This window comes from Gobio gobio (assembly GCF_949357685.1).
Source record: "Gobio gobio genome assembly, chromosome: 5".
NCBI classification, from domain to species: domain Eukaryota; kingdom Metazoa; phylum Chordata; class Actinopteri; order Cypriniformes; family Gobionidae; genus Gobio; species Gobio gobio.
The window spans coordinates 18587660-18600633 of NC_137101.1; the positions used below are offsets into that span (position 1 = coordinate 18587660).

General features: G+C 36.2%; 1 protein-coding gene across 1 annotated transcript in view; it reads right to left on the minus strand.

The window, feature by feature from the left end:
- pah (phenylalanine hydroxylase) overlaps nucleotides 1-10787 on the minus strand; it is a 16740-nt gene extending 5953 nt beyond the window's left edge. Inside the window, exons 1-5 of the mRNA XM_079817929.1 lie at nucleotides 10533-10787; nucleotides 8321-8437; nucleotides 3354-3537; nucleotides 1452-1540; nucleotides 393-460 (exon numbers count right to left, since the gene is read on the minus strand). Of these exons, the coding sequence (XP_079674055.1) occupies nucleotides 393-460; nucleotides 1452-1540; nucleotides 3354-3537; nucleotides 8321-8437; nucleotides 10533-10577 (503 nt within the window). The 5' untranslated portion in view covers nucleotides 10578-10787. The remainder of the gene's footprint in view (nucleotides 1-392; nucleotides 461-1451; nucleotides 1541-3353; nucleotides 3538-8320; nucleotides 8438-10532) is intronic.
- Between the last annotated feature and the right edge of the window lie 2187 nt (nucleotides 10788-12974).

A 12974-nucleotide genomic window follows, 5' to 3' on the forward strand; every position in this document is an offset into this window, starting at 1 on the left:
GTTATAAGTTACTGAAATAAGCACAAATGTTAGGGCATGTCAAAACACTAGCTTGCACGTCATATCTGTGTGAGAATAAGTTCAGGAGTGATGAGTAGTGCTATTATTGATGGAGCGTGTATGTAAATGCGAGCTTCCTCAGGGGGCGTTGCATTCAACGCTCCTGCCCTTTGTAGTGGCCGTGTGAATAATGCATCTCAATTATGATGACAAAGCTCCCCACGCTCCGGACTGCGCTGGGACCCTGTAATTTAGCCCTTTTGTTAGGCGGTAGGAGTAATTTTCCATAGAAAGCACAACAAAACAACAGGGAAAACGCTAGAGGTGGGGACAATCCCTGTAGTCCATGGGAAAGTGAGGGAGAAAGAAAGAACTGTGAGGGCAATAGTTACTGTCTGTAGTTGAAGGCAATGTCAGCAAATTCCTTCCTCCTGGCACGGTACACGGGGTCCGTAAAGCCCTGCGAATGAGAGCGCCGTTAGGGTGTTTGTGATCCCAAAGTGGATCTACGGCTAGTTCTGATCTCTCAGTAGCCTTTGACAGTATTACTCAGTCTCATGCAGAACTCATTCAAATGAAGCCTTTGTAGAGTGTTTGCTGCTCATGATGAATGCATTTCAGTTTAATGACGGCTGGAAAGGGGCAATTATTTATAATTACAGGGGCTCAATTAAAGCGATGACATCAATTTGAGGGCCCCCGCCCGTTTCCATTAGAATAGAGAGTGATGCAGATCCTGACTGTGGGCTTTTAGCGTCGCTTGGACCAACTACGCGCCTACAAAAATACACCCACACACGCATGCAAGTTCCTCTTACGCTCACTTTCGCTCTTTTCTCTGATCATACGGACGGTGACTTCAAAAACAGACACACACACACACACACACACACACACACACACACACACACACACACACACACACACACACACACACACACACACACACACATGCGTCTGGTTCACTATCTTTGTGGGGACTCTCCATAGACGTAATGGTTTTTATACTGTACAAAGTGTATACTCTCTCCCCTTACACTGACTCTACCCCTAAACCTACCTATCACACAAAACTTTCTGCATTTTTACATTTTCAAAAAAACTCATTCTGTATAAATTATAAGCTTGTTTCCTCATGGGGACCTCAATTCAGGTCCCAACAGTGACACGAGTCCCCATGAGTCAGTGTCCATTCAGGTTGAAAAACATGAACACACACAGACACACACACACACACACACAGACACACACACACACACACACACACACACACACACACACACACACACACACACACACACACACACACACACACACACACACACACACACACACACACACACACACACACACACACACACACACACACACACACACACACACACACACACACACACACACACACACACACACACACACACACACACACACACACACACACAGTGTCTTACAGGATGGTCTGAATCCAGCTCGGACCCGTAACTGAGAATCTGATTGGCAAAGCGATCCAAGTCCTGGATGACATTGGGGAACCATGGAACTTTAGATGAGAGATGGGGGGAAGAGTGTTAATAAAAAGAATATTTAAAAGCACACTTTTAAAAAGTAATTTTTAAACAGAAATAACATACTAATACTTGTAAGTGCAAACTGAATGTAATGTTTTTTGGACACTTAATTGCATGCTAATTGCAATTGAATGAAAACGTATTATAGTTTAAATTTTAATTAATTGCAATTAGGTGAACTTTAGAGTGCTTTTTTTGCCCCATTTAAGTATAGGACTTAAATACATCTTTAATTGTAATTTCATCGTTACCTCGACTGTCTTTTAAATATGGTTGAAGTGTACTCCTGAATGTAAAACAGGCATTAGGTAAACATTACAATTTACTGTCATTTCTACTGAAACTTGTATGTTGTGTATTTAAATAGATTTGTAATTACACAATTGCAATGATGAAGTTGCACAGTCCTTTAAAATATATTAACTTTAAATGTAATAGCGAATAACAACCTACAGTTTAAAATGATAATAAATTCATTTACATTTGCTTTAGCATGTTACCACATCAAAATAAGTGTACTTCTAAGTACACAAAAAAAAGGTTATTAAAACATAATGATTTAAAATGTTAAAAAAGTAACACTCTGACTTTATTACAAAGTGCACTTTTCACAAGTTTTATGCACACTACAAGTGCACATTCAATACGATTAAGTGCACTTTTTAGGAAATAGTAATGCATTTACAATGGAAGTCTATGGGGTGCGGCATTGCTCAAGATTAAATGCTGAAATGTTTCAAATGTACTGCATATCCATAAGACTAAAATATTATTCATGCTAATGTAAGAAGAGTTTAATGAAATCACTGATTATTCGTAACTATCCACAAATTTCACTCATTGTGTAACATTCAACCACCTAGAACAATAGTCCCACTACTAAAAAGACAATTTAGACAACTTTACAGCTCAAATAACACGCATTTCTGTATGAAAACGGAGCTGTCTTCCTCTTTTAAAGCCTCCAGAATTTCTCTGCCTGAAGACTTCCATTGAAATTCCTGATTTCGGTTTTAAATGAGATCTATAGTTTTTCCACTCCCTGAGTTTTTATTAAATTGAGATGAATTAACTAAGGTTCTGGATATGTGAACTTGCTAATATCGATTGGTCGCTAACAGTGGCATGCTAACAGAGATGGATGACACAGTAGTAAACAGAAAGCATTGTGTGGAGAAAGAGCCCGTCCAGGCTATGAGGCTAAATCTCTCTCTACAGCGGCCAGAGCTGTGTATCGTCTCGATTTATGACAGTTAAACTCTTTGGAGGTCCAGCCATCAGCACATAGTTCAACAGTGAGCCTGAGGCGGTCTGAACAAAAGGCCAACAACTGAAGACCCTGACTGGTTTTCCTCATCGGCCATAAATATCCATAAATGTCCCTGCTCTGTGTTTTCTTATAGTATTGAGGGGGAAATTGTGATGGGTCTGTTGGTCTGTCAGTCTTTGTATTGAACTTTGACCCCCACCCTGCTGAACTGACTCTTGGAGAGAAACAAGACATTTCAGTCCATCTCTATGAGTCTGTTTGTCCTCAAAAACTAAACTAATGTAATTCTGGAAACAACCATAGGAGAGGCTGAGTGCAAGGGTCTTTGCCATCCATCTGCACAATGACATTTATGAGCGATTACAACATGTGTTCTATTTCTGCTCTATTCCTATTCTTGCTCCCTCATTTGCTCTTTCGTTGTGTTTCTCTCTGACCTAGAAATGCCTTAACAGCTTTTTTCTCTCTCATAGGGAGGGATGAGTTATTCTTCATACTGTTGTCCCGTGTCTCACCTGTGTCTTTCTGTTTGTTGCGAGACAACTCATGAACTTGGCCACTGATCTGCGTGCGCAGACTGGCGACAACCTCATCCAGAGCTTTAGAGGAGGTTTGATTCACGCTGATGAAGAACTCGTATTCTTCTTTGTTCTTGCGTGATGGGCGGGACTCAATGTGGTTCAGGTTAATGCCTTTCTCCTGCAAAGTACAGACAATATGTTTATGTATATATGTTTCATCGTATTGCATAATTTCAAATTATTCGAATGATACTTTATTGATCACAACACAGCACCACATGTAACAAACAAAGACACTGTGCTGATCTACAATATAACATTTTTAAATGTGCTATTACAATTTCTAAATATCTCAAGTCTACTGAGATTTGAGTTTATTTCAGTAGATTCATATTTTCTTGCTTTATGATGACATTAATTGTCACCACACATTACTATGCATCATTTTTTTTTTATAAAAACAGTACAATATACAGTATAGAAATATATGTGTGACCGTCGACTACAAAACCTGTCATAAGGGTCAATTTTGTGCTGAATAAGCTGAATAAATAAACTTTTAATTGATGTATGGTTTGTAAGAATAGTACAATATTTTTTTTACTAGATTTTTTTACTAGACAACTATTTGAAAATCTGGAATCTAAGGGTGCAAAAAAATCTAAATATTGAGAAAATCACCTTTAAAGTTGTCCAAATAAAGTCCTTGGCAACGCATATTACTACTAATAATATTTTCTATATATATATTTACAGTAGGAAATGTACAAAATATCTTCATGGAACATGATCTTTACTTATCCTAATGATTTTTGGCATAAAAGAAAAATCGATAATTTTGACCCATACAATGTATTGTTGTTGACTATTGCTACAAATATACCAGTGCGACTTATGACTGGTTTTGTGGTTTATATATATATATATATATATATATATATATATATATATATATATATATATATATATATAATTCTGAATATTTATATTTTAATCAAGGGAAGTTTTTAGAATGTTTGAAAATCTGACAGTTGATTTTGCCTCATTTTTTAGTCACATTCAAATTGTATAATTTATATGCAAATAGCGAATAAACACTAGGTGGCGCTCCAAGCTAGTCCATCTAAGGAAAAAGCAATTAATTAAAAAAATGTGTAAGAAGTACCATGAACACGCCATGATTAAGAATGTTTAATAGGCTTCTGTGTGCATGTGGTCCTCTCTTTTCATAATTAACTTGCCATTTAGTAAATTACTGTAATGTTTCAGTAACCGCACTGTATTAAACTTGCACACACACACACACACACACACACACACACACACACACAAATGTTGGTACACCTATTCGTATAAAGACATTCCATTGGCATAATGTTTTTTTTTACTGTACAAACTGTATATTTTCTATCTCCATACACTAACACTAACCCTATCCCTAAACCTACCCATCACAGAAAACATTCAGCATTTTTTTTCACACACTTTTTTTTTCATTTTAAATAAAATATTGTTTCTGTAAGCCATTTTAATCACAAGGACTCGGGAAATGTCCTCTCACACTATGTTTACGTTGTAATACTAGTGTAATGCCCATGTCATTATACAAATTTGTGTCCTCATAAATCATACAAACAAGCGCACACACATACACACACACGCACACACACACACGCACGCGCACACACACACACACACACGCACGCACACGCACACGCACACACACACACACACACACACACACACACACACACACACACACACACACACACACACACACACACACACACACACACACACACACACACACACACACACACACACACACACACACACACACACACACACACACACACACACACAGGGACATTCCATAGACATAATGATTTTTATACAGTACAAACTGTTTTTGTCATACCCTAGCCCTAAACCTACCCATCATAGAAAACGTTCTGCATTTTTAGATATTCAAAAAACACCACTTAGCGTGATTTATAAGCTGTTTTCCTCATGGGGGCCAAACAATTCCCCCACAAGGACAAATATTTCAGATATTTCCATCTTTGTGGAAACATTTTGTTCCCATTTTGTTTACCCGGTCCGACCACATACACATACACATACACACAAACACATTTGTGAATACATTTTGGCAGCAATTGAGCAGCTTTTCTTCAGCCAATAGGAGAGAGGGTGTTTTTGCACTGCTTAAGCCAAAACATGTTTGTATTTATGTGTTTTTGACGCACACAGAGGGAGGACACCCATTGCTGTTTGCCATAGGCCCGTGCAGAAGGCGGATGGGGTTTACAATGCCTTGGACCCTCTCTGGTCCTTTTTCATCTTGCAATATGTTCTCCCCCTTCCCCATGTGGTTCTGATTGAGTCCATATGGATCTTCATCCTTTACCACTCAAAACACAACACAGCAGAGAATTACTGCATTATTTTTCCGCATGTTTGGCATTTTTTTTTCTCAGTTATTATAACTGTGTCCAGCATGTCAACGGGTTCATTCGGAACATTTGTTGTCTATGTTCCGCATATGTTTTGTATATGTACAATGCCACAAAGCCCCTGTTAATATGTGGTCCAAATAAACTAGTTGCATGCTTGTCTACTTGTGGTTATTTCTGGTTTGTGTTTTATACAATCTAAAATATAAAGATATTATGATGTTAATTAATAGTATTATTGGTATTGTGTTAATTAATAATGAATAGGCTTCCGCACTGCATTATATTATTAATTATGAACAAATTGTCAGATATGTTGTTCGAACTGGAAAGTTAATAATAATAACTATTATTCACTATAATTATTCACTATAACTATAATCAACTACTTAGTCTTTCATAAAGCATCCTTTCCCCTCACAGCAACTTCAATGTGGGCTGGAGGAAATTGCTTTTAATAGGGTTAAAAGTTTGCAAAAATTGTGGGTGGTGTAGGGGGTGTTTTAAGGGGGTGGAGTAGGATGGTACAGAAGAACCAATCAGAAGCCACAGGCCAAGCTTTTATGTTTATAGTAGCATTAGGGGGTGCCAGTTTGGCTCATATCCATTACTGACTTGCACGAAAGCACCAGAGAAGATTCTAGGCTTTTATATATTGGTATGCAAAATATTGTGTGCACTGAAAAAAAAAGATACTTTGGACCAACTTACACTCATTTTTCTCACATTATATATTATATATATTTATATACATTTTGGTTTAACATTAATCATACATTTAAATTTTCCCAAAGACAAAAACATTCATATAAAGTAAAACAATGAATTATTAAAGACCACCACACTTTCTTTAGACATAAGCCAAAATGTTAATGTAGGTCCATAATATAATATAATATAATATAATATAATATAATATAATATAATATAATATAATATAATATAATATAATATAATATAATATAATATAATATAATATAATATAATATAATATAATATAATATAATATAATATAATATAATATAATATAATATAATATAATATAATATAATATAATATAATAATATAATAATTTGGCATTTTAGAACTTAATTTCACCACAACACTAAATTAGCTATAATATAAAAAAATAGTTTTCACTTGTGATAAATCTAAAAACATTTAGTTAGTTTAATTTAGTTTACTTACTATAAATAAAGACAACTTCAGAAGACCTTCATCTTTATTGTGATGTCTTTTTAAAAATGAATCATATTTTGTTGTTTAAAAAATAGCAGAAAATGAATAAAACCCACAATAACTAAAAGCTAGCCATGTTTTGCACATCAACACTCTGGTGTCAAGCGAAAGTACTATTTAATTTGTATTTCCTATGTAGAGAATTATTCACTTTTAGAAAAAACTATAACTAGATTTAGACCACCTATTAGACCAATTTTAAAATGCACTTTAAAGAAATGACACGGTTGTTTCACTTTTTTTCAGTTATAATTTCTTGAAATATATTCAGTAAATAAAACCTGTCATCTACTTGGGAGCACGTTGCGTTGCACGTAGGCAGAAGTAAAGTCAACATGCAAAAACAAAGTATACTGAACTTTGATACAAGTAGGGAAGAACTTTGGAGATGATTCAAGGAATCTTGGCATTCTTACAGGACACAGGCACTGTGTGATGTCTATATGTATTTGTATGTTGTGATATCTAAACACATCGTTTAATTGTTGATTTCTATCAATGAATGTCCGAGTGTTTATCTTACACCTTAAGTACAGTGTTTGGACCCTTAAAAAAATCTATATTAGAACCTCAAAGGTACACCCAGTGACCTTTTTAACCCTATAAGGTATTATTTATTTATTTTTCATTTTGTTTTTCACTTATTGTGAGTCTGCATATCTTTACATCTCATCATATTGATTATTATATTATTGATTTTGCCTAACAAGTTCGGTGTGGGCAGGTCACAATGTTCTTTCACAATGGCCTTCAGCTTTGCCCCTGCTTTCAGTGTCATTTCACCACATCTGCATTTATTTGATCAAAAATACAATAAAATAGTGATATTGTGAAATATACAGTAATAACTGTTTTCTGATTGAATATATTTTAAAATAATTCTGTGATGACAAAGCTTCAGCATCATTAATCCAGGCTTCAGTGTCTCATGATCCTTTAGATCCTTCATTCTAATATGCTGAACTTTATGCTAACAACATTTTAACAAGACAAAGCTGGTTAAAATTTTGCAAATTTGTTGTTTAATATATCACGGTGCTGTGAGGTCAACTGAGGGCATGACATAAACTTCATTAACTGTTACATCATGTGCACAGTATTGCCTAATCCCCCACAAAAACGTCCTGTTCAGTGTTTTGCATTTCTACAAATGTCCCCTCTGTCATTCCACAGCCACTGTCCTTGACCCTAATGTTTTGCTATAGATAAATGCCAGTGTATATACGAGAGAGAAAGAGTGAGAGAGAAAAATGGAGAGGTACTAACCTCAAATAGTCTCAGAGCTTTTACAAGAGCGCCAACCTCCTCTTTCAGAGAGAAGATGCAGGACACCACTCCTGTTTTGTTTAATGGTTCTTCCAGGTAGGATGAGGTCAGGGAGCCCTGTTAAACAAGCAGACGTCGAGACACTCACACAGTTACACTCTTCATCATCAACACGCAGCAAATGAGTGCAGAACCGTCATATAAAATTGAATTTTTGAGGGCTTCGCACTTGTTTTATTTGATCAGCGCCTACATTTGTTTCTTTTGTCCTTGAAATGAACATTAGTTAATCTTTCCCATAGTGCCAAGGGACAGTATGACCCATCTCCGTTTGTAAATACAGTGTATATCACTGAAAAAACAGGAAAACACATGTTGTCCAATTTACTTAATCGTATTATTTGTGATCTACGCAACAAATTTGTGTTTCTCTTCTAAACATGATTTCATTGCTTTCGATTAATGGAATTCTCTAAAATGTGCAATCTACTAGATTAAATTATTTGGGGTGAATGTGAACCAATTAAGTACTTGAAAATGATTTTTGCTGAAACTGTAGTTCCCAGCATGCTTTGCTTGGGACTTGATGACTAGAGTAAAATTGTTGAAATTAAGTGTTATTTTATGTGTTTTTGGGCAAAATGAGAAAAAGGGGGAGACTTTATACTGTTTATTAGTGTTTAATGTTTAATTATGTTGGAATTATTCGAACCATTTAAATTACACTGGGTTACCATAGTGGAGAAGAGCGGAGCGATTGCTTAGGCTGTGGACTGACTCAGCACATGTCTTTACAGAGCATTTCACACTTAGCACATATACGGTGTGCTATTGCTGGCAAATATAATGAAAGCCAATAAATACTGCGATATAGATCAGTCAAGTGACATCAAATATATTCAAAAATAAACATGTGTTTTGATTAAAGAGGCAGGGTCACAAGCCCCCGTGTGCACCACTTGTTAGGGAGCCATATTAAAATCATTGTGAGACTACTCAATTCAGTTACTTAAAAATTACTTAATTCCATTATGTTGAAATTATGTGAACAAATTATGTTTGTTTAACTTAATTGATTCATGTGGAACCGATGTACATGATTAAATCATGTAAATCCAACACACCATTTTTTTCAGTATATATATATATATATATATATATATATATATATATATATATATATATATATATATATATATATATATATATATATATATATATATATATATATATATATATATATATATATATATATATATAGTTAGTTAGTTTTAACAGTGTCTGTTACACATTAGCAGCTAAATTACTAATGACTAACTTTCAAGCCACACGCACCTTTCAAGTAATTGCCCACAATGGAAATTAATGTAAAATAAATGCAAATATTGTTCGCTTCAAATCAAATAATGTCCGCAGATTTCTGTTTAGAATTAGCGGTGTAATTATCTTACCATAAAACCATTGCATGATCCTAATCATGCTTCAAAAGTAGTGAGTGCGTGTGTGTCTGAGCAGAACGACTTTAAAATGTGTGTGTCTGAGCAGAATGACTTTAAAACTCATGACCAAGTCACACACACATTCCTGTGAACCCACATTCCTGTAACTCAAAGTGTCGATATCACAACTTTCCCCCTTATTTTGCCACAATACCCAAATACCTTTTAATAAAACAAATTTAAAGCAATTACTCTATTAATGGCTTGACAACATCAGATTAATATTTCTGATATTTCATATCTTCAAACCCATACTCTTTCAAGTACAATATACACCTTGAGGCACCCAAATCATACCTTAAAATATGAAAATGATCCTATTATTGACTTATATGATAGCATCCGATTCATATTTCTGATTGCTTAAAATGTTAAGTTTCTTTTTTACAGATTTGATAACTGTCCTCTGGACTTTCAACTGATGCTATAGCTGCTAAGCTTGCCTTTATTTTGTGGTCTGGAGAGAAATTTCCAGTCAGGTCTGACAATAATAAGTGAGTTAGACTGTCATTGGCCAAATGTAGATCCACACAGAATTTACCCTTTGACTTTCCTGAATAACCAATTCTAATTTGCAACCAAGTCAGCGCCCTAATGTTGGGGAAGTGCTATAATAAATTCATTATTTTAAATAATATATATAGATTAAGCAATATAATCATAATAGCTAATACTTTCAAAATAAAATGTCTAAAAAATAGAAAAGTGTTAACCTTTCTCTCCAGTTCCCCGTTCATCTGCTTGAGACCTGCGTCCATTCTTGCTTCAGTCCTCAGGTGTTGTTGGTTTGTTGGATGCTTCTGTGCACTTTGTGCAACCCATCCAAAACTCCATCGATTTAAAAGTACCACGTGACACCACACCCCCTGAACAGCCTGTGTGCCTGTCACGCGACGAGAGTTGCCTATAAACCACTTTGATGTTTTGGAAGCTGCCACAACAGCGCATCTGGTTTGCGTTGTCCAGTGGGAAAGACTTTTCAGGGGGAGTTTTGGGTGAGAAGTCAGCGTTTCGTAACGATTACTTTGCCTTATACTTACTTGATGCAACAATGATGTAACAATGGTGTTCGTTACCTAATGGATTTGATAATTAATACAAGTAGGGATTGAGTTTTCAATAATGGAAAAACTGATGCAGGATCCCGTTATAAATTAATCTTGTCAAGAACTATCTATACATTGATGTTCTGTTTATGACCACGAGATGGCGCCAAGTTAATTGAGTCCAGCAGGTGAAAGAACGTGTTTAGCCAGAGGGAGGTTTATTTAACAAGAGGATTTATAGAGCACAGCTAACTAACCGTCAATTATGTAAAATTCTTACTAAAACCAACATCTTGGTTATTGCTAAGTCATGTTTTGGCGACGTATTGCGTAGTCCTACATCCTCGTGCTGTGTCTGTTTGGCGTCAGGTAAAAATACGCTTCTAATTTGCTAATATTTTAACTTTTGTGATTATCGAAATGCTTTCCAAACAGCATAATTATAGGTCTACTTGTATATAAAAAAAGAATATGGCATCGAGCACGTTTATAGTGACATTGTTTGTGGGGTTCAAGTCTTTATGGGTTAAACCCCCTGAAAAGCTTTATTACAGACAGCGTATAATTTGCATTCCGTTTCTAGACTCTGGAAGCATTTGGGATAATTCAATCCATATTTTAATTTGTCTTAACCCTTTATGGTATGTATTATGTTCTAACTAGTGTTGTTGTCAAGACCACCTAATCCGAGACCAAGACCAATGTGTGTTGAGACCAAGACTTTGAGGGGTTGAGACCAAGACAAGACCAAGACTTTGAGGGGTTGAGACCAAGACAAGACTAAGACTTTGAGGGGTTGAGACCAAGACAAGACCAAGATTTTGGGTGGTTGAGACCAAGACAAGACCAAGACTTTGAGGGGTTGAGACCAAGACAAGACCAAGATTTTGAGGCTTTGAGACCAAGATTTTGAGACCAAGACTTTGAGGGGTTGAGACCAAGACAAGACCAAGATTTTGGGTGGTTGAGACCAAGACAAGACCAAGACTTTGAGGGGTTGAGACCAAGACAAGACCAAGATTTTGAGGCTTTGAGACCAAGATTTTGAGACCAAGACTTTGAGGGGTTGAGACCAAGACAAGACCAAGATTTTGAGTGGTTGAGACCAAGACAATACCAAGATTTTGAGTGGTTGAGACCAAGACAAGACCAAGACTTTGAGGGGTTGAGACCAAGACTTTGAGGGGTTGAGACCAAGACAAGACCAAGATTTTGAGGGGATGAGACCAAGACAAGAACACGATTTTGAGGGGTTGAGACCAAGACAAGACCAAGACTTTGAGGGGTTGAGACCAAGACAAGACCAAGATTTTGAGGGGATGAGACCAAGACAAGAACACGATTTTGAGGGGTTGAGACCAAGACAAGACCAAGACTTTGAGGTGTTGAGACCAAGACAAGACCAAGATTTTGAGGGGATGAGACCAAGAGAAGAACACGATTTTGAGGGGTTGAGACCAAGACAAGACCAAGACTTTGAGGGGTTGAGACCAAGACAAGACCAAGATTTTGAGGGGATGAGACCAAGACAAGAACACGATTTTGAGGGGTTGAGACCAAGACAAGACCAAGACTTTGAGGGGTTGAGACCAAGACAAGACCAAGACTTTGAGGGGTTGAGACCAAGACAATTACACGATTTTGAGGGGTTTAGACCAAGACAAGACCAAGACTTTGAGGGGTTGAGACCAAGACAAGACCAAGGCTTTGAGAGTTTGAGACCAAAACAAGACCAAGGCAGGGCAAGATCAAGACCAGACCAGCACTCCTTAAATTCATAGAGATCCACATTACCGCCTAAGACATGACTTATGATGAATACCTCTTAGAGAAACGTTGCTATATGGCAACGCTGTACCATAATAGAAAATGGTCAAACAAGTAGTTTTTCAATACAAATTTTATCAATTAACCTTCAAAACTCATCCTCACATGGATCTCATCACCTAAAGAGCTAACTCTGCAATCATCCTATTGCCCTTTCCGTAAATGTATTCATGTATTAATTTTCTTTGTATTCATTTAAAAAGAGACATAATTTTGTTATTTATACATACATTCAACTATACTACAATAAACACTTCAAGTAAATAAATAACTGCAATCATA